The sequence below is a fragment of the Papilio machaon genome, chromosome Z, assembly GCF_912999745.1.
Source record: "Papilio machaon chromosome Z, ilPapMach1.1, whole genome shotgun sequence".
NCBI lineage: Eukaryota > Metazoa > Arthropoda > Insecta > Lepidoptera > Papilionidae > Papilio > Papilio machaon.
The window spans coordinates 6345495-6369763 of record NC_060016.1 but is presented as its reverse complement, the minus strand read 5'-3'; the positions used below and the strand labels follow the sequence as shown (position 1 = coordinate 6369763).

General features: G+C 33.9%; 1 protein-coding gene across 2 annotated transcripts; it reads right to left on the bottom strand.

Moving 5' to 3' along the window:
- Positions 1-2614: 2614 nt before the first annotated feature.
- On the bottom strand, positions 2615-23069 carry LOC106717322 (protein apterous). 2 transcript variants are annotated; one of them, XM_014511168.2, is made up of 4 exons: positions 22897-23069; positions 22493-22749; positions 11306-11508; positions 2829-3100 (listed from the first exon to the last, which is right to left on the bottom strand). In XM_014511168.2, exons 1-4 carry the CDS (start codon positions 23007-23009, stop codon positions 2906-2908), a joined length of 768 nt encoding a protein of 255 aa, XP_014366654.2. In that variant the 5' UTR covers positions 23010-23069; the 3' UTR covers positions 2829-2905. The 2 variants fall into 2 exon arrangements, with proteins under 2 accessions (XP_014366656.2, XP_014366654.2); XM_014511170.2 differs by lacking the exon at positions 11306-11508 and having other exon boundaries at positions 2615-3100; positions 22897-23066.
- Positions 23070-24269: the final 1200 nt, after the last annotated feature.

The following is a 24269-nucleotide window of genomic DNA, read 5'->3' as shown; positions in this document are numbered from 1 at the left end:
GAATGGATGGATGGATGGATGGATGTTTGTTAAAAGATATCTCCAGAGGGGCTGAACGGATCTTGTTGAAATTTGGCATCGATGTAGAAAACAGCCTGGAAGAACACATAGGCTGTCAATTAAGCTTTTTAATCCCGCGCGAACGGAGTCGCGGCCGACAGCTAGTATAGCTAAATTTAAATAACATTATTCAAAAAGTAATTGATAGCAACGATATACGCATGATTACGAAAAAATTTTAATCGTTCAAACAACTGTGTTCTATGATAATACGTAATCGAAATAAAAGTTATTTTACTTAAAGTAAGCACTTATTTAACCGTTCTCAAAACTGCACTCTAGATGAAGTAAAAACCCACAGGGCTGTATAAACCGGTGGGCATAAACTTTTATCAATTGCGCTTTCTTGTACTCACTGCACTTAAATTTTAACTTGAAACAATTTCGATCTAACTAATAACCTTAACTAGCTGTGGGCGTCTTTTGTCGAAACATTTGACTGCATAGTCAACCTATACTGTATCAAAAAAAAAAAATACAAACATCATTTTTAAATACAAGTGTAACGATGATGGAATGTTACCTGCATATACTACTACCTGTATATTTTGTTACTAAAAAATAACCAACGCAACGCCAGTTGACGTCATATTCGATGTAAGTACGAGATCTTAATTTTTGCAAAAAGATGTTGCTAACATTATGGTGCCATATATGAATAGGTATGTAATACTTTAGTTAGGTGTAGAACGCAATACTGATCTTGGAGTTAGCGATAAGGACCGGAATTTACGAAAAAAGCTACTCGACGGGACCACCCAAAGACCCAGCTGCCGCGCTGCTTATTTATTGTTTTAATTAAAACAACATAACTCAGGCTCCTCTGAACGCACCTATGAGACAGCTCGTAATTCTAAAGTTTAGCTTCTGAACGCAATCCTCGGGATAAATGACGCGTAAGCTTTTGCTGAGGGTGGCATTCAACGCTCGATATGTATTGGTTTTTTATATGAAACCCTACTGTTTCATATTTTCCTGTTTTATTGGCTTAGCTAATTAAACGTAATTTATCATAATAATTTTAATCGTAACCATCCTCTAAGCCACTTATTCATAAAAAAACCAAACAATCCATTACATAACTGTTTCATTCTTCGATTTAAACTTGCTTTTGTAAATAATGACCTACCAAATTAACTTGCATTGCTAATTAAGATGATTAGTTATTCCTTAGATCGACATTTACCTTGGTATTTTAACAGTGGTAGACTCCAGAGATAACAACATCTGTTGCACACCGGCTCGAGCGGTGAAATATCATGATCACACAGAAGACAGGCGTGAAATAGAAGCAATTCCGCGTTCGTATGATCAGTGTGCGTGCCTAAGCCATAAGAATATTATTCTGTGCGTCCACTCCTCCGTCGATTAAAGGTAAGCTATGCATCTGCAATTGCGAATGTCTATAGCCATATGCTCTTTTGCCACCATATGCTATAAAAATACCTCTGTAAAAATAACTCATAAATCGATCTGCCATTTTTTAATGAAGATCCTTATTACAATGTCAGTTTTTAAAGGTCAAATAAAAGTAGACTATTATATAGTTCGAAATATTTTATTAACAGATTCGTTATATTTTGTTATAGTGACAGGAATATATTATCCGGGTATATTGTTGTTGTGCTTACTACTTGAGATTTTCGATCACTCCTAACATCATTTACACATTACAGTCACGGCTACTTATTAACTTAACTACACAATGAATAATAGGATAATTTAATTAATCGGTTCGTATAATTATATATTACTATAAGTTGTAACGTTATTAATGGATAATTTATACAAAGAGGAACTACAAGTGCGTTTACTTAGCTGGATTAACCGTGAATTTCTGTTGTAACACAAGTATGAGATTTTTGTTATCTCTTAGAGAGGTTGAAGGGGATGGAAATATTGCAATACTTGTGTTACGACAGTGAACTCACATTACATCATAATTTAATGCTTAACACTACTTCAATGTGCAAGTTTTCCAAAAACTAATACATCAACTTTTATGTATAGTCCGCTTATTTTCGTCTTTAAATAGTTAATAATAGTTATTATTCTATGGAAAAAATGTCTATATATCTAACACTTACATTTATTCTTACCCTAATTAAATATTAAAGTTCAATAAATAAATAGTATATATTAATAAATTGTATTATTCGTTGTAATTTGCCCATCTCTATATATCTACATTACAATTCAGTGTATTTGTTGAAACGATATTCGTACTGCAATTTAATTATATACTAAAGAACAAGAAGTCTAACATTTAACATGAATCTATCTAAGGATATTTTTCCATTTTCCTTTTGTAAACTGCAATGTTATTGTTGATTTTTTTCACAATTAATAAATGCATATTTATTTATGAAGAAATAATACCAAAGTTAATCTCCATATTTATTGATGGACGGATATTCTATAATCAAATATCCAACAACTTAAATTAAAATCTCTAAAAAAATATAATACCATACAATGAACAAATATGAACTTGATTACGCTCGGTTTAAAAAATTGAATTCAGAATAAAATTATTTAGTATTGAAACTGGTGCATGAACCATTGAGTTTGCTCAGTTAGATTGTGCAGTTTTATAATAAAACGTCATAGAGCAAGTTACAGTTACAGACTATACTAAAGATCCTACATATTTTTACATTTTATATTCATTTCACTTTCTCTCAACCATAAATTTTATACAGAGTCGACTAAATATATTTGACCAAGTGACCGACACTTGTGAAGTCCACTATCATTCTACACGATCGATTAAGGGCGCTTTTGAAGGTTGCACTTTTTAATGTATCGTCCAGTCTCTTAGCGCTCATAAAGCGCAAAATTGTGGCTATGGGCAGTCCATAGAGTTGGGGCTGGGCGGGCCCCCGATGACACTGTACGGAGGACTGTGCGGAGGCAGCGACATGGGTCCGTGGTACATGTCCATCTCCAGCGTCGCGTCCGGAGAGCACTTCTCCGCCATTTTGTTTTCCTGCTTCGTTACCATTCGCCGCCATTTCGCTCGAGCGTTCTGAAACCACACCTGCGAACAAAAAACACACGGTTGGTGTCGGCCGAGAGAATAATGTAAGCGCGCCCCGCATTGAAATGTCGCCAGCAAAATGAAAAGCCGATTCACCATAAAAAGAATACGAGTTGCAAAGCAACGACGATCCAAATAAAGTATAACTCTGGCTTAAAAGTATTCGACTGCTCCTCCATGATTCCGTCCTCGTTATTCGAAGTACCTAATTAAGTTCCATTGGAGCACAAAGTTACTTTCGATGCGGAAGCTTGGTTTTTGTGAGACTCGACATATAGACCTGTAGGCTGCTTAGTGAAGTGAGATATTGACCTGTAAATAATATAAAGATAACGGGAGGTTAGCATGGGGCATTGTATTTAATTATATCAGGTGGTCATGAACTTCGCATCCTAAATAGTCCATCTAGCAAGTAACGCTTTATGGACATATATATTTAATTCCACTTATTAGCGATTAGCTATTTAATTTATTTCTATTGCCTCAAATATTTTTAAAAGATTACTTTTTTGCATTTCAGTACCTACTTGTAAACGGATTCATTTTTTAATTTCATTTTATTATTGTGTATGTCTTCTAAGTATAACTAATTTTAATTTCAAGTATAAGAAAGTACTTGTAACATTCAATGGTATTCGTCGGAAGCTAGTATTCAAATATTGTTTGCGTGAGTTTGCGCATGCGCGCTAGTGGCATAGCCAATCGTGCGCGGCCGCCGCTGGCCCCGCCCCGCGCGGTATGGCCGCTACTGACGCTGCCTAATTCCAAATTTAGATTAGCGGTTATTTCGTATCCGTCACTATCAAGAAGCGAAAATATAACATCTTTTTATAGTCGAACCGATTTTAGCAGACATAAAAAAGGCATTAACTCGTGTATTTATTATAAAAGTCTTTGATTTTTCCCCTGACCGAATTGAAGATCGTTGGGAAATTTTGCATAACAATAATATAAAACGAGTAAAAGAGCTTGAATCTTCTTTAATGTAATGCGAGTCCATGGTTGAACAATTACGTAAAAAAATGTTAATAATACTAAAGCATTTAACTAATTTTCACATTTTTTCTATCTAGTTTCCTTTTTAATAAACCATGTCATATAAGATTGTAGTCTTGACTCATATAGTTACTTAAAAAAGTAATCACACGTCAGTAAAACATTTCCTAAAAATTTGTAACATTAAGACTAATTACCGAAAGCAGCCCGCTCCTGTCATTCCTCGCGTATATTCATCATAAACTGAGAAGCGAGAGGTGATAGTGTCTCAAAGTGAAGCGATGAGAAATGGGCGAAAAGCGCGGGAGACGACGTGAGCGCGGCCACGATTGATGATCCCACGTCGACACATACCGGCGCTGTCATAGTCAAGATAAGCTCGCAGCGCGGTGGTCCCGGAAACATAAACACCGGGAGTGTTTATGTTTCTTGTGTGAATAGTCAGCTCGTACACTTCCCCACCTAAACTTGGAGCCTAGCTTAAGTTGGGAATGACTAGGCCTTACTCAACCACAATGGCCAATTGCTGACATCTGAATTTCTTAGCAATTTTTTAAAATACTTGTACAAAAATTCTCTCGACTTATTATCTTTATAGAAACAAAGGTTATATTTTTAATACAACTGTAACAGACTACACTTTCATGTTGTATCTAAACAATGTATGTTGCTTTTCATGAATCCACTATCTTAAGAATTAATACATGTTGTCTCTTTACTATTTAAAAACAAAACATTGACAATACTAATTTCAACGCCTTATAGATGAAAACTAATCATATTAGAATCAAATATAGTTCTTATTCAAAAGAAAAAATAAACATATATTTAATAATATTTTTATAAAAATCTTTTAATAAAATGAAAAGCCTTTTTCTGATAATGTTTCTATTCGATACAAATTCGTGAATATCGTGATTTTATAATGATTAGTGCAAATTGTCCTATCGATAGCCGAACTTCAAAAGTAAATGCCAATGTAGAAGAAGAAAATATGAAGAAGAAAATATATAAGCTCTTACCTATATAAATTTCTTTGGTTTATAAAAGAGAACCATTACTGTAAAGGCTTATTTAATTAAATTATTAAGGACTAACCTGACTGTTGCCATTTATCTTCTTAAAGGTAAATTCTGATGTTTAATATTACCCATAATCACCAAACATAATAATCATAACTCACTTGTCTGTTTGTTTTTATTGTAAAAAAAATATCTATGCGATGAAAAACATTGTAGCATGAAAGCATTATACGCAGGATTTACAAAGAGACAAAATATTTATTGAGTGTCCATTAAACGCTTGACACTTGTGAATTGGGTCGTAATAGTGTTATTCTCGTAGCTAACACAAATAAGTTCGCGCAGTATCGAGTATTAGACAAGCCATTTGTAACGTCACATCTAGCCGAGTGACTTTTCAAAATAACTTCTCATCTAAAACTACATCTCAATTTGCTTTGCGATTATTTCAATGTACTAATGGGGAAGATGTGATGATAATATGAATTCATGCCTCAATATAAACCGTTTAACTATAGTTATAGCGCGAGAGATTTTTTTTATAATATCATTTAAGAACTTTCTTACACGTCAGACTCGCGTGGAATCTTTGTTATGAACAAAACATTCAACCGAAACTAATTGGCTCGAAGTTCTTTTTTGAACAATTAAATGTTATTATTATACGGTATAACGTATTATGTTTTTGTTTTCAGGCGAAGAAATATGATTAACTCAAATGAGATAAGAAACCGGCTTAGTTTATCGTGATACTAATGAGTAGGTCGTCAACCTTCGTATTATCTCTTTCATACATTTTAAAGGGATTTAGGAAATATAAATACGAAATGTGGAAATATTTACAAAAAAAATGACATCAAAATTTTGCAAATTTTACAGGTATTGTTATTTTCCGACAATGATCTTAGGTAAGTACAGAAATAAAATATAAATAAGAGTACACTATGAGATAAATGACTACGCTGAAAAAGTAGAATGAACATAACATTTTTCTAGATTGTCACAACACACGCGACGTTCGACTATTAATATTGAAGGTAATAATTTATTTGTAAAAAGTAGCTTGTTTAGATTTTTTGGCAATAAAATGAAACATATAAGCATTCAATCGCCGGTAACAAAATTTAGGTATAAGCCAGGTCTGTGCTATTGTAAAACATGGTTAAAGCGAATGTAGGCATTGAATAATACGAGTGACTACAACAAAGTGCTTGCTACCATCGGTCATGAAACAAGTTCCTAGTAGATACATGTAAATCAGACTTATGTCCATCGGTTAACTTTGACTGAATATCTGTATTATAATATATACTAAATTTATTTTCCATTTATCTTTGAAATCGCACGATCATTTGTACAAAGCAATTGTATTATACAAAATTAACATAGTACTTGGTATACTTAATTATGAAAATGTGCAAAAAATTCACTAAGTTTTAACTTGCAATCCGCGATAAGTAACTTTTTAAATGGTGCCTTGAACATTTATTTACATGATTGCCCGAATACTGAAACGTCACTTAAATATGTAAGAGCGTCTTAAATTATAAGACCACGCTTAAACTCCAATATGGAATTTTCGTAAGTCAGTTAAAGACGTATCTCAACTTTGATGCCACTCAAGTCGTACCATGCTTAAAGGCCACTCAATATCACATTTCTTATACTGGATCGTCACTCAACGACATTTTGCTGTCAAAAGAACTGTCATGTCGACTTAAGTACGCCAACAATTTAAGAGTGGTCGCGAGCTATCTTAAAAGTTAAAATCTAAGGTGTTAACATGTCTGCTTCATCATAATCATCGCATTCGGACAAATAAAATTCTCATGTCACAATGTTCGTTCCCGTATTCCTCCGAAATGGCTTGACCGATTCTCATGAAATTTTGTGAGCATATTCAGTAGGTCTGAGAATCGGCCAAAATCTATTATTCATACCCCTATAAAGTTTTTTTTAACTGCGCACGAACGGAGTCGCGGGCGACAGCTTGTATTTATATAAAAATGCCGACTGAACGAGAATATATCGAAATCGCAAATAGGTTTGTAGCGACATCTGTCTGCGCCCGCTTAAACTGCTTAAAAAGTGTCTTGATGATATTATGATTTATTAAAATTTTATTAATTTAAACTTGTCAAAACATAACGCCAGATGCTTTCCATTCTACAAAAGTATGGTCAAATTTTTTTAATTTTTTTTATTTAAAAATACTTTAAACAGAAAGGATATTTTTTAACAACCTTCTTTGATTTTTGATTATTTAGTATTTTTATTTTAAATTTCTTTACTATTTGGGAATGAACACGTCTTACAACTATAGGTTGTCCAAGCCATGCTGCGTGAAACGGATACGTAAAGTGAATTTTAAGAAAACGTAATCGAGAACAAGTATTTTTTATACACTCTTTGACTGAAAACAAAGGATGTTGCCATGACGTAAAAATAATACGTCTACTTACGGAATCACGCGCTTACATGTCTTGATTTGCGTTTGTGTATACCACTTAAATTTTGACGTCTGTTAAATTGTAAGCAATGCTTACGAAAGGAGATATTTAAGTAACGTTTCAGTATTCGGGCAAAAGAAATGTGATCACCATGAAATAAAATGAATGAAAAATGAATTTAAGTAAAGAGATTTCCCCACTTGAGAACGAATTTCAAAAGGAATTCATAAGGAGACCCTAATAAATGTCCAAGCAACGATGTGATCAAAGGCGCTCAAATATTCAGCGTATTGTAAATAAAAACTGTAGAGATGTGATTAATAGTCGCGTTTCCTTATATAAATAATATTTAAATAAATTAGGAGGTAGACACGGCACGTCCGCTTGGCGCGAGTGCGCGCGACCGAATGACAAATGGATGCCTTTTGAAATCGCGGCGGAAATTATCTGCCCAACCGAGCGTCTCAGGGCGATGCGTTGGTACTAATTACTAGAGCGTTTGATTGTGATCACCACGCGCCCGCGCAAGCAGATCTCGTCTTTAAACGACATTCTTTAAATTCATTTTCAAGCGAGACACCGCATTCATTATTGTCACCAAATGTACTTAGAAAGTAAAATTATATCAGACCAAATGTCGAGGTGTGACCATCCGATACTAATTGCTGGCTTCGAGACGCCTTCAACATTTCTTTGGTTATTTGTGTGCCATTGCAGGCATCTTTATTGTATCTGGAATCATGGCATGAAAATGATTTAAAAATAACCAAGCAATTTTGTGTGTATAAATAGAAGTTTGAATGATTACATAAACAGTAATTGCCCTTTGCTTCGAACACTTTATTGAAACTTTGATTACCGTCCTAAGTTGTATTATTTTAACTGAGATTTAACTTATCATATATTGCATATGCGATCTTAGCAGTCATGTCATTAAAATGAATGGTACGAATAAAAAGTCAAGTAGCATTTATGGTGTGTATTGTGCCGATTGATCGGGTGACACGCCCCAGCAAGGAAAGGTACTTTTTCAATCGACTAATTACGCAGCGCTACTTGAACCCGAGTCATTTTTCAGAAGGGAAGAAGAAAAAAAAGAACAGAACGAGTGACAAATCACGCAATTGCGGACGCACGGAGAGAAATATGGTGCGGTTTGTTCTAAATACGCCAGCGCTTCGGCTTGGAGTCGTCGCGGGCGCATATATTACCGAGGCGCCCGGGCCAATTAGACACCCGCTCTCTCCATACTAACACGCACCTGCTTTTATGTTTTTTATAATTTTTTTATTAAAGAAATTGCTTTAAGTTTAAATCTTAATTCGCTGTTAGAAGTAGTAGTAAAAATGTAGACTAGTCCATATTTTTCTTAATTTTTTTTCTTAATTTAATTTACTATAAGAGATTAGCAGAATAACGGGAAGGAGTCCATTTACTAAGATTGTTCATAAAAAAATAGACTACATCATAACAATAATTAATATCTTATTTTAATTTCAATTTTATGAAAAAAACAAGTAGAAATGGTAATTTGTTAGCCGTAAAATAGTTTTAGGTTGTTGAATCTGATACTGTACCTATATTATACCGTCCTTGAATTAAATACAATATGTTATAAATGTTTCATACTTAAAAATAAATTTCACAATACATTTCACAATTTAGAAAATAAACCACATGCGGGTATTGTTTATCTGAACTCTGTCAGATTCTATCTTTAAAAAATAAAATGCGTCTCTTAACATTTCTCCACGGGAGCGTACAACCAAAAGTCGGTATATACAAAACGAAAAAGCCCTTATCTCGGCAAAATGGCGACGGCAAGCCGTAAGCTTTTTTCCAAAAAAATCTCGATCAATATTCGGAGGTTCGGAGGGAGAGGTTCTCTTTGCCTTCCTATAATTGGTTGGAGGGAAATTTATGCGGCGCGCGCTATCTGCGTCGGGTCAGCTCGGCTGGGCTCGGTATGTCGATAACTGGTAAGGGGACCCTGCCTACCGATCTTATGTTACGAAGACGACATCTCTTGGCTATGTATGAAGCCATTGTTATACGTATACTCCAAAAAGAACATAGCTAAACTTCGTCGGCATATCTCGACCGCGTTTGTAAGCTTCATTTATTTATTTATCCTCAAGGTTCTTTCAGATTTCTTTTAAATCCGCCATTGCTTTTAAAAATATTAGAGCTAATATTGATGATCGAGTTAAATTTAAGTTCAGTAAGTTACTAAGGTTTTTAAAAAGTCACAACTATAATAATTATTCTAATTAATAGTAAAGTTTTTTAAATAGCAAAAAACTGATTTACTTGGTTTATTGCGAAAAGGACTTAGTCACCAAAGCTTTCTACATTATATAACAACAACTTAGCAATCTGACTTTAAATAAATAATAAAATTGTAGAGAATTTTATTGAACGTAGTAGCCATTTCAATAACAAAGAATAAAAAATTCCACTAGGTGTATTAAAAAGAAACCAGAGCGAACTATCAAAAATGGTGTAATTACGAAAACAAAGGAAGGCTCTTTGAAGGCACCGTGTAAGATCCACATTAAAGGGCCGCACTCGGTAAACAAATTAAAAGCAATATAAAGGTCTAAACGGCAAAGCTGTGCCGCGGTGTGTCCAATCTATTAGTACCCGAGCCGGTCGGTGGTAATGGCTGCGCAGATGGGCTTGTGGCCCTTTAAATTCGTTTGGCCCGACACCGCGCCCATAACAAAATCTAACATCATTTTTTTATTAAAACATTCATAAATTTTAACACAATTTTTGAATAATAATCAAGGTCTATCATGTGAATAAATGTGTAAATATAATTCCGTTCACCGGAAAAAACAGTAGTATTGTCACTTACCAAAACTTCATATGTGAGAAGTTGATCCTTACACTTAGACAGCTCCTGACACCCATTGCTATTTTCTAAATTTACAATTTTAAATAACCGAGAAATGTGCTACTCATATGATGTATGAGTTTATAGAAATTGGATGTTCATGTTATAAATATTATATGCTGTAAAAAAAATTAAACGCCCAACAATCATTTGTTCAAATAGTATCTTATAACTGGGGTGATAAAATCACGAATGAATAAAGTGGTCGTGACGCATACAATTTACCTTTACCACTTTTTTTATTAAAAAAAATACGTTCGCAAAGCGGCATTTTCGATAAGCACATTAGTAACAAAGCGAGCGATATTCTTACTACATTAAAATCGCATTAGCTTCTGGATAATTCAGTAACTTTGTAAAGGAAATTCTCAAGATTAACAAATTACAAATATAGATCTAAGTAATTGTCAACTACGCGTTGGAAATAGCGGATACGTAGGGAACTACACAAAAGCATCAAACTCATAAAAACATTGAACATGTCGACGCTGGAAAGCGTAAACGCTGTAACCCCGAAAGTATGAAGTTTACAGGAGAGCCAAAAAATCATAACTCGTGAGCTGATACGTGTACAAGCATGCAGTATTTAGCAATGTTGTGTAGTTTGTGCTAACCTATAATAAAATCATTATCGTTTGATAATGGTTGAAATTATTAACGTGTGAAAAACATATTCGCGATTTCAAGGGTTACAGTGTTTATGCTTTCCAGCGTCGATATGTTAATTAAAGAATTCTTCTTCCAGAATGAATGGCAACTAAAAAAACTATTAACAAAATGTCTTTGACAATTACGTAGTAACATATAATTAGATAATTAAATAACAGGAATAAATTACCTGCAAAACTCTCTTAGGGAGACCAGTTTTCTGGCTGAGTTGTTTCAAATCCTTAGCATCGGGGTTGTGGTTGATTGCAAAATATGACTTCATAGTTCGCAGCTGGTGGTGCTTGAAGCTGGTCCGCATGCGCTTGGTGCGCGAGGTGGCGCCCAGACCGCCGCCGCCACGGAATCCCATCTCCAGGTAATCAGGATTCAGATCTGATACGAGAAGAGAAGATTCACGCTGCTCAATGTAACACAATGAAATTGTTAGAATATAGAATATTGTGTTATTATAATAAATATATTAAAATAATAAATAATACTCCATACTTGCAAATACAATTAGAGAAAGTACTTTAGGAAATCGGAATTAAATTGATTATATTCTTTAGGAGTGAGGTATACAATGTAGTCTATCATGGCTTAATCTACTTTAATAAAAAGGCATCTGGACTTCCATGATGAAGGACTAACAACAAAACATACCTGTAAAATAGCAACCATCAAATACCTCACTACAATACTACTTTACAATTTTATAAAGCCATTGTAAACGTGGTACAATGTAAAATATTTACAATGTAATTCCGTTCTGTAAAAGATCCAAGAATTTTGTAAGTGTAATTAAAACTTTTTACCCTGCTCTATACTACTTTTGTATGGGATTATAAAACAATTGATGGCAATTACAAAATAAACGGGCAAAGCACGCCCAATAACAATCAACGAAGTTTAAATTAAGATATACATACAATTCGCATTGCTAATTCGCACACATAAAATTATATGTCGTTAAATAAAATTTACCTTTTGCTGTGACCAGACACCTCACCAATTAACCTTAACGTGACATTTAAATTAGTTTAGTAATTTGAGGCAAATAACTCCATGTTTAACATGATTATGTTAATCTTAATTATTTATATTTATGGATTAGCTTAGTATAACAAAGAATGAACACTTTGAAACACTAGCCGAATATTATCTGTAAACCTTCTATAAGTTGTTACAAATGCATAAATAAATTATTAAAACTACATATTTGCTTTTTATAAAGGAGTAAAGATTGTTTTACAAATGTTTATTTTTCTACAGGTACTAGTACTATAAAGAAGAAAGTTTGGATTGTTTGTTTGTTTGCATTGAAACTACTGAACCGATTTAAAAAATTCTTTCACTGCAGAGAAGCTACACTATTCTCGGACGACATAGGCTATAATTATTACTATCTGTAAGCCGCGACTCCGTCCGCGTGGAATTAAAAAAAAACTTAATGAAAAGGCTATTTGTTCTTCCATACTTTCGCATTTATAATATTAATAAAGCCATTGCTATAATTTTATAAAATATTATCATCTCTATTTTCTCAAAGACAATGAACTAGATGACAATATGTATTTAAAATGGAAACCCAAGGATAAAAATTATTTAAACATGTAGATAGAAAAGTTGACAAAGCAGTTTTACAACTGTTAAACAGTCGGCAAAAATATTTTTTTTTTCATTCGTAAATCGGTCGCTGCATACCGCTCATTGTTTTCAGTTACGATTTCTCAACGTCACCGTGACGTATCCGTGACGGGAAAGGCCGGCTGCCGCGTCGAGGTTTTAACGACCAATAAAGATTGTTGCCAATAAATATTCCGAAACATCGAGTGGAACATAGAATGGAGTAGAATGCCTTAAGACATTAAAGTGTTTTGACATGTTTAAAATTATTATTTATAATTTAAAAAAAAAAGTGTAATTCATACGTGAATCTTTTGTCTTCAATCTTTTGAAACAATTACCAAAAAAAAAAACATGCAAGCATGTTACTATATGAAATATTGTAAACTATTCTATTAATAACTACCCGCTTTAAAATACATACATATATACTAACTTATGTGTTATATCTAATTAGTTCCTTATTAATGACTACGAACAATTAGAACCGTAGGAAATTAGACAAGGATTCGTTGCATTACACCTATCATCGTTGAGCTCGATACGCGTAAAATGCAACCGCTTTTGAGCAAGCCGCTAGCGAACGTTCCGTGCTTATACTGGTTTCACACGAGGGCAGTACAGACGGATCAGTAGGACGGAACAGTACTGCTGAACAGAACAGATCGCACAACACCAAGTCAGATAGTACTGTTTTGAAAGTGTGCGTTTGAACAAAAGCAGTACTGTACTGTCTACTCTTCTGCCCTTGTTTGACACTAGCATTACATTACCCACTGAACTATACAACGGAAATTTTAGCGTCGATGAGGTTTACTTACCCCGCAGTAATGCCATTTATAAAGATTTTAAATTACCACACATCCTGCCTTCAAGCTATCTTGACTCATTTTCATTCCGTTAAGGCAACTAGAAGATACCTAATTTGATAGCAATAAACTATATATATATGTAATCTTTTAAAGAACGAGTGGTAATAGTAAAGGTGCTACTGAAATTTTAAATGTTCCTTACAAAAGATGCATTTGCTACGAGTGCAAATGTTACCAAGTGTAAAATGTGAACTCCGTGACCTAGACAGACTATTAAGGAAAGTACTCAACGTTGACGAAACCTTCTACTATAATATTTGACTAGGGACTAGAGCGAACATCAGGTACAACGAAATACTCGTATGTACATCTCAAATTTTATGTCAATTTACTTAAAATATCATTGGTTGATATCAACGATTCTGAGGATATGACGCGTACCGTAAAGTGGCTATCGTGAAATCTAAATGTTGATAAATATCAGGGCTTAAATAAATTTATATCCATAAGCTTTCATAGCGTTCATTTAATGCAAGATTTAAAAGCGATAAAACAAGTCAAAAGTTTGCCCGTTGAGAAATGAAAGTTTAATGAGCGGTGCACCCAGTTTTACATATGATTTAAATATTACTTTAATAGTGACAGTAAATTATGAGCTTAATTGAAAAATAATATAATTAAACATTCAACTACAAGTTTTAATACGAAGGTAATAAAGGTGGTCTCTAAGAGATCGCAGGTACGATCTGCCACGTTGACGGAACGTTTGTGTTTACTTGACATGATTTATGCACCCTCTGGTAACAATAAAACTAGTGAGAAAACACGAAGAGCCTCCGCAACAGTTGAATATCCCCTCGTGCCCCGCTACAGGAAAGTGAGAGGGGGCTGGGGAAGGTCTAACGAAACTGGTGGTCAGTGACCTGCTTCAGGCGGTCGTGCATCCACTAGGCACCTGATACGGTCTCTCGGGCTTAGGAATATTTGCAAAGCGGAGAATTTTCATGTTCAATTTCGTGCTCAACACTTTCCTATAGATATATCGTAGGAAGGAAAGATCTTTTTGCAGACATTTATCTTGTCGCTGCTCTACTATTTTATTATTTTTTACGTTAGCTATTTGCAAGTGGTGCGGTTCCGGCACTTATCGATAAATAAGATCACGGCACGAAAACGTCACGTCCGCTAAAAGAAGACGTTATTAATAGATTGAGACACAAAATGTACGCAGATAACACGTCGACGGCTAGAAAAAATCCGTGTAAAAAGTGGGTGGGTTATAAAAGATCGCTGTGATCTCATAAATCGTAGCACCATTCATGTTAAAGTCGGCCAAAAAAATGAGATTTCCTACGCGATATCATCTCGTCCGGTGGCCACTGGCATTTTATATGTATGGGATATTTTCGTTGTTACTGATGACACTGCAATACAATTCATCGAGTGACCTGTATCAAAAACACGTTGTAAATTCTATGGAAGCTTATAAATACCAGAATAGATTTTTTACGGATAACAAGAGAAAAATTTCGAGATGTCATCGTGACTCGGATACGAATAAAAATATTAATTTAATCGACGCATATGTAGTATCACGTAACGCATCAGCAGGGGGCGCTACTGGCGGCTTTAACTCATACGTGGTCGGGTGGCGCGAAGCAGTCGAGCGCCGGCCATATTTCAACTGTTATTACTCTACAACTATGAAGTTATACGCAGACGATAGATATCAAAACTTGTAACGGCTGCATATATTACGAGTATATTCCATGATGACGATCAAGGCTATTGATGTTAGATAATTTTATTGTATATTAAATGAAAAAGCTAGTTTGTTGGAAGTTATTAAACAGCTAGCAGTCATAGATTTAGTACCATTATTTTTCAAAATTGCATCACACTGTCAATGTTAAATTAACATAACTAGGATAAGCTACTACCGAAACCTGTATATCAAGGACTATAAATGTAAGAAATTACACAGAAACATAACAAAAAAACTACCCAGTACAGGTTAGTAATACTATACCATTTCCCATTAAATCGTCGCGTTTAAATATTAGTGCGTTATTAAATTCAAAATACCATTTCAGATGGCAATGGCCTTATTCTGTGTCATATCTGGATCCTAATAAGATTTATTAAATGTAATATAATTTCCATATACCGCAATAAACGATGTATTTTTTTTGTTTTATTTTTATATTTAGAGTATGTTAATATTTTGCGAAGTAACATGAAATTTAAAGTGAGACATAATTTGAATGATAATTAATTGTGATTCTCTAGCACATGACGTTTCTTTTGGTGCCGGCTCTGTTTGTTTCATATGATAAGGCATAATAATTTAATTTAATAATAGAAAAAAAGTATAACATTATAACTAGCAATCCAAACAAAACAAGAAACTTTACACATTAAACAAAATAGCATTAATCTTTATTGAATTTTTTACATGAAACATTTTAAAATCGGTGGCATTTAGGATATAGTTTTCAGGCTTTCAATAGAGAAGTTGCCATTGTAAAACTTTGTTATTCTAAATTTGAGAGAGGCTCGAGTAATAAATAAGGCTTCAATATAAAGCTATTGGGTCGGTGTGCCACTGATACAGATGTCTCAGACGAGATAGCGGCGCTTACAAAACGAACTTACATGGATATCACATTAGCCGACTGACGTGTAGTGAAACCATGCGCCGAGGGGATATTATAACCTTTTTAAATTTACTCCTCATTAATAAATGATAAAACTCTATTTAATTATTCTCACATTCATATGTTCGTCATATAACGGTTACTTTACTAAGATTAATTACTTTAATTAATTCTAAAAGCACTTTTATTAAAGCCCATGTTAGTTAAAGTTGAACTTTGTATCATAAAGTTACTTCATAACTTAATACGTATTCTAAGTTGTTAACATTTTAATTTTCAATCTCCAGTACACTCTTTCACTACACCACACTACACTACTCACATGCATGAGACTAAGACCACACATTTTTATGCGTATCAAAGTGTATATTTATGGGGTCTGGTTGGTGTCTACTAAATGAAAATATGGTTCTTCCATGATCATAAATTAGAACCGATTAAATGCAGAAAAAGTCATCGTGTAATTTAATAACAGTAACATTATAAGTTCCTATTAAAATAATTTCAATTTCCTTCTAAAACTTAGTTGTGGAATTACAATTACAATTATTATTTAATCAGTAAACCAAGTTGAGTTGTTAACTTTCGTGACTGCGTAATCTACTATCAGTATGTACAAAAAGAACAAAAATGTCAGAGGAAAACTTAAAAGTATCCCAAACGGCTTTTTGTTTCAGTAAAAATAAAAAAGATGAAACTTTTTTAAAGCAACTACCGTCGGCGAGGGAGCGCGCGGTCACCCTATCTGTATGATCGTCGGACGCTACTCGACACATCCGATGCCGAAAACGATATTAAAAAACACAGGCACACATTTTGGCAGGAAATAAATCACGGTGCTGTAGATGCGGCTATATTAAATTTATGGCGGTCCGTAACTCTGGTTGATAGAAAACTTCTAAAACAAAAAGTAAAAAAGTTAACGTAAAAGGTGACACCACGTGACCCGGGGAGCAGATGGGACAACTTCATTACGGCATATAATTTACTTCGCTCCCGTTACCGAAGTAGGAAGCGTTTTTTTTATCCGCCTGTTTGTGGGTAATTTATGGACACACCGCTCCAAAAGTTAGGGCGAGCTGACAATCTTGCCGATGTCGAAGCGAGTATGTAATTATAATTATGTGTACGAATTAAGTTCAGCGCACTGCGAAATAATTGCGCCTCGGGAATGTTTTTAAGTTTCATTGCGAATGTTTTTCGAATAACGAGTTATGAAACGATATTTTTGTTGTATACTTGATTGGGGACATTTTTATCCTACTTTAATTAAAAAATATTTAAGCACATAAATATTATTGTGTGAATGTCACTCTACATGAAGATGCGTGCGACGGGACCTTCAAAGCTATGTTCGGATTTGCCAGTTATCTCCGATAGCACTCTCGGAGGTAGCAAGATACCAAGGTTTGCCATTGACAGATTACTTGACGGAGAACATCATCATCATCATCATCACATGAAGATAATCGAACTGCATTAGCTATTTATCGTAAAACCTATTGTTGTGTTAAAATGTAATAACATGTGTCAACCTTCCTTTCAATAAAACTTTACTGAATATTTCATTGCATTTCTAGTTCAACTAGTTCGTAGTAAGAGTACCTAACGCAGATTTTTGAATAACTCCATTTTAAATACATTTATTAAGTACATGTAGAGTACATTTATCAAAGTAAATCACAACATTTTACTTAAAAATGTATATATGTCTAAATACTATTTAACACTCTAATGAGTACGAACTATAAATAAATTTTGACGTAGTTAATTAAAGTAAAGTTTATTAATAACGAAAAAACCTTCTAAATATCAATAATAAACCAAAGTAGAACTATTTCTAGACATATATGAGGCGCATGTCAGCGGTTATGCCCCATTAACTCAGCGCCCGAAACGATTGCTTCGGAACATGTGGCATCCATTCTATCTAAACTTCGTTCTCATGTGATCTAACCTGATGATTACATAAGTATAAATAATATAAGAAATCATAATTTTAATATGGCTACATACGTGTGTAAAAATTGTTTTTATTTGCGCGCCCTATACATTCCTAAGCTAGGATTCTTTGATTACCCAAAAAACTCAAATAAAAATTATTTTCTTTTTGACATTATGACATTATTAGAAATAATTTTTCAAACTTTTATCGTTAATTTGACTTTAGTTTTATCTTTAACAATAAATGTTAACGCGCATACATCCACCTGGTGTGGCAGCGGCACGACAACAAGCAGCGACCCACCTAGCGATCTCCACAACAAATGCCCGTTAACCTTAACGTTGCAAGTTATATCCAAATTGGAATACTTAAGTATAAAATTTAAGTATGTAACTGAATATACATTAAGTTGACATCACGTCATGGTACGTGATGACACTATTTTTAAGTAAACAACTTTGTGTCCTTATTCACGTGCGATCGTAGTTATTTTGTTGACATCAGAACCTCCCACGATCTGATAGCGAGCTTATTCTTCGCCTTATAGTGCTGTGGTGCTGGGAACTTAATACCGTTGTAATAAGATAACAATATCTTAAAGGTTGTTGTAAAGTCTTAGCTGATCTAAACAGAAACAAACGAATAGATTTTTTTAGTAGGTATTGTTCGAAATAAAAATTACTTAAGTTTCTAGACACGTAAAATAATTTTATATTAAAATACTCTTGGTTTACTTTCTCTTGATTTATTTTTTAATTCCTTAATTTGGCGTTTAACATAAATTGTCGATGTAATTTATCTGATCATTGTTTCTACTTTTAATATGGTTTCGTAGTTATGTTAGATAACATTCAATGGACAGTTATGTACGTTTATAATTATAAAAAAGTTAAAAATGTACGTATTGCAATTTGTTTAATATACATTTACAACAATCATTACATATAGCAGGCGGACGGCTCTCGTTGGGGCGTGGGTCGCAGATCCCACAGTCTGCCATTCGCGGCGTTACGCAAACCAACGTTCCCTTGTAATTAATTATGGCGGTCCAAAATTGGCCGCTAAAAAAGTAACCCGACCCGCGAAAATGGCCACCGTAGCAAAAACCAACCTCACCGCTCACCAAACTGGGCGCCGGAACGACAGCACTACGATGACCCGTCGGACCGTGGTAGTGTAGCGCCATAATCGTCAGAATCATTCTACACTGCCTTATAATAATTTCACACGAAGGCAGAACAGTACTGTTATTGTTTGATAGCATAAACCGACTTCGTATACAAGGAAAGAAAATCGTCGAAACCCGGAGATTTTACTCACTAAACAACCTACGCTATAAACTGGCACGCATTGCGTCCCCGTCATTTAAATTGTAAACTAAAATACCTATTCTTTAATTCTTTAAAGGAGACGTACCATTACACTCATGTAGCAATAAAAACCCGAATCCCGCCCTCGTCCGGTAACAGATTTATGATGTTATATAAACTGAGAATCGTTCTTCATATTTCAGCTTCGTATTAGATGGGGAGACGCGCCCCATTCCAACTTTAAATCACCAGGTTCAATAAACACATATGACAATGTATATATCTATATATAGCTATCTTCTTACCTATAATGCATACACATACGCATACAATTTTAAATTATTCAATTTTGTACAATTCCGATTAAAATTTTAGATGATAAAATATTTCATGTACTAAGAAAACACATGTAATATTCAATATCTACTAGACCCGAGGGTGTAGTACTATAAAGAGGATCCACAATTACGATATACTTGCAAACTCTAAAAAGGCTTATATTACAGATCTGAGATATTGTTACCCATTAATATCAACGTTTACGTCAAAACGTTATCTAGTAAAGACAACATAATAGAATGTAATATAATAGGAAATACTTTGAACAAAACATATATCTAATATACGTAATGGTCCTAATAAAAAGATAACTGATGAGTTTGACGTTTACCCATTATAATTAGTATACGTGCTCTAATCTTATCTAACTTTAAATAATAATTCGTAGATATTTAAGACCTTTCTGTATTAAGTACCTAAGCGTCTGATTTCTGCTTTTCTTTCGTGAGATTAGTTATGTTTAACCAATAATCGGTAATTAGATTAATATTGCAAACACTTTTACCATTATTAATGACCATAAGAAAAACGCGAAGAATAATAAATCTCTTGAATGGTTATTTCTTCAGATATAAATTGAGTAAGCAACATGTGACTTTCAGAATAACACCCCAGAGGATAAATTACTAAATTAATTTTAGAAACGAATTAGGTCCAACTCTTTAGAGAAGAAATAAACGATTATTTCAGTTATATTAGCCTATCCCGTATAAGGAAATAATTTTGAAACGAAAGCTCTCAATGTATTATAAACAAGTCAGTAAATATCTTCGCAAGTGTTGCTTTGAGCTCGGGCGCGCCGTCGGGCCGTGTTACCTCAATATTTTTATGATCTTTCGCTGCGTTTATTAACACTTCAGATACACCGCTGTCAAGTTCAACGAACGAAATGTATTATTATTGGAACTAAATTTCCATTACACAAATTCTACTAGTAACCTTTACTACTTAATCAGTATGTATTACCGAAAATGAAACATAGAACCGCTTAGTAAAGTCCATTTGACCAACTCTAATATTATTCTGGTCTTTTCATTTGTTTTAAAGATAAAAAATATCCAATGACAATATTTGCTATACCGTATAAAAAACGATACTTGATATTTTACGTAACTGTGAGCCGGAATCAAATAAATTTTGCGTAAAATTGCCGATTTATTGGAAATTATTACATAAAACGATATTTACGTAATGGAAATTGAAAAAGAGCATTCATTAATATAAATAATTTTACTTTACAAATAATCGGTCATTTTAGGGAGATCAGTGACCATTCGGAAATAAATTGCTTTATTAAAAATGAATTAACGAATTGTTCATTGAATTAAAAATCTATGCATCTCCATTTTCGAACGAAAAGTGTTGGTAAAGAGCCGGACTGAACATCGGTTCATTGAAATATGGCTAGTATGATGAACTTTGGATTACGTCCGACACGCGAGCGGTTTTGCGAACACGTGAGAAACCAGTTTGCGCTTTTTCAGATGAGATACAGGGATTGTTTTGACCCGACTGACAGTAGGGTAATCTATGTACATTATAATATCTTTTAGCCTGAATTTCTAAACCGATTTTCTGTTCGATACTCAATTTTTTAAATTAATTTGTTAATATAATACCATATTAGTCAATTAGTCACGGTTATGTAATACTCGTAAATGCTAAATGAATAATTATATTTCTTACAGCCTCATACTAATACAAGGTGTTCATTTAATTTCGCATTCAGCGAAGAATCGTTTAAGTGTATTGAGTCATTTGGTTCCGATTGAAATCACATAATAATTAAGACAAGAAATGTAATCAATTGATCGTGAAATGTAAACAATAATCACTGATAAATCGTTTGAAAACCAGTGCAATTGTGCATATGTTTTGTTACTCACTTAGATCTTTTATTACACCAACAGCTCCGTATGTTAGGATTGCTATTTTTATATAATACAATTTTTAGTTAGTCTGATTATCTTTTATATACCACATAATACACGATTTTTTTACAAATTTATGAAAAAGTAAATCGAATATTTTTGTGTAACTTTCATCCCATATTATATTTCCTCCTTATTATATTTTGGTAGTCATACAACAACCGCTTTACGGTAATTGATATAAAATGTGTTTTGTTATTTAATATCGATTGACATCGCTAATAAACTCAAATAAACTACGAGTATTGTGCTGTTGCCAATACGTGATTTATTCATTAAAAGCATTCAAGTAAGATCTAATTTTAAAATTGACATGGAATTCTTGTGAAGGTACGAGGCATGCAGAGTCGACCGCGCGACTGCTGCCGGCCAGATAAACGGACTGGTTTCGATATCTTGTAAAAAGGAAAAAGTTGTTTTTTTTTTTTATAAAACGAATATACGGGAAGTCGCCGCCGATAATCACGTGAGGTAAATGCAGTTTTGACTTTAATGTGTTAACAAAATTGTAAACGTTTTGTCGGCAAAGCGACCCTAATGTATGATTATTATAAATTTGCAGTTATAAAATGGCGGGGGTAGGTTTGATATAATTTCAATTCAATCATTTACGACCACTTTATATCAATCTTGGGGTAGCACGTTATTTATTGACTGGTTATATATAACGACTAGTAAAACAATTATAAGAACAATAATTAATAGAAAATATAATTTCGCGCGTGCGCAAAATTTCAAAACACTTCACTGAACTCACCGAGATTAGCTGTCATTATTTCCTGATCTTTCGGCTTCTTTTTTCTCGGACGCCCTTTTTGTCGAGGCGGAGGCGCTGCCGCCCCGTTAAAGAAGGGTCCTTTAGGAACATCAGGTTCGACCGGCGCGAATTCAGGAGATGGATAAGGCGGGTAATGTGAACCAGTAGGCGGCACCGCATAAGGTCCTGGACACATTTGAGGAGGACCAGGGACCGCCATGTGAGGCCCGTAGTCCGGCATAGTTTCGTAATGCAACCTAAAAAGAAAGAATACCTCAAAAAAATCCAATTAAAGAAGTTACCAATAGTAGAAATATTTTAATTGGTATTAGTAGTAGTAGTAGTAGAACAAGAGTCATTTTCCCAAAACTCATATGAAAATATCATTTGCTTCTGAGACTCACCTGCAATACACTGCAGACTCCCTAATACCGAACGTGTCGCCTTTAGTGAGGGGCGTGCTGCAGAGTGCGCAGGAGAAGCAGTGCACGTGGAACACAAGGTCTCGGGCACGCATCACCAGCTCCGACGCAGATATCGGTGTATTGCAGCGAGCACACCGCTTAGAACCATATAACCTATAACAAAGTAACGTAACATAATATAAGAACAAAGTAAGGTTTAATAAAGACTTAACTAACTTAGATAATAGTGAGCCAAAATATATCGCAAACCTACACTAAGCGCAGTGGTATCTTAAGAACGTTTTATCAAAATAACAAACTTCTCACAACTCAAAAATGCTAAATTTGTACATGTCTATTTTTGACTATCATTTTAATAATTAGAAATATCATCAAATAAAACGATTTAAGTTTATAGACCGGCAAAGATACTTTGTCATTATATAACTACACAAATCAAAATCGAGAGCAAACAAACTGGTTCGGTTATGTTTTCAATGTCATTGACCGATACCTACCTACTAATGAATGTTAAGCAACATGACGAGTGTCATTGTAATTTATGCAAGACTTTGTCAGAAGGTTGTTTTACTCATAACAACTTCTAAACAAGTACTTAAAATATTAAGTCAACTAAGGATAAAAAATTCTGCCCGCACCTGTTTGTGGTTGTAGTAATCCCTATACCGTAATGCAATATTTGTGTTACAGAAAGAAAATATTACTATTTTTAGTATAATTCCAAAAACTCTCTGACAATTAGAACGCAACTTTGTCTCAGAGAAAAAATTTAACGTTCACCTGCAAGGAGACAGACATCCAGCTAGTTTTACATAAAACGATAAAAGCTCGTCAAATGGATGTGATACAACCATTTTAATATTTCTAAATAATCAAGTTCATTAGAAAGATTAATGATTCGATAAAAATATGATTATTGGTATAAAACATATCGTCATCCCTGACATAATGTTTACCATAACCTCCTACTTTTTGAAGTCGGCTAAAAACAGAGATAACAATATGTTTTAAACGGGCATTTTGGTCACAAACCCACTGCTAGTAGACTACTTACGACATAAAAAACATAACTGAAGTACTATAACTAATTTTATAATAGAACATAATCAGAATAAAGTTCTGATTATATTCTTTTATAAATTTAATCCATTTTCAGAATTGGAGATTATCATTTTCAAAAGTTAAATGTAATCTCATCTTGAATTAATTTATTCTGAAAGTACATTACTTTAGAAAAACTGTAAGCACAACCTGTGTCATACGTTAGTTTAAAAATGAATATCATCATGAGAAAGGATGTAACTAAATATTTCTGACTGCTTTTATAAGAATTGTCTTTAAAAACAATAACA

Excerpts from the sequence above, each read along its gene's own strand:
- LOC106717322 (XM_014511168.2), bottom strand. The coding sequence starts at position 23,009 with ATGCGTGCCCGAGACCTTGTGTTCCACGTGCACTGCTTCTCCTGCGCA. Across the intron at positions 22,750-22,896 it reads GAGTCTGCAGTGTATTGCAG|GTTGCATTACGAAACTATGC; the intron begins GTGAGTCTCAGA and ends CTTTCTTTTTAG. Across the intron at positions 11,509-22,492 it reads AATAATGACAGCTAATCTCG|ATCTGAATCCTGATTACCTG; the intron begins GTGAGTTCAGTG and ends TTCTCGTATCAG.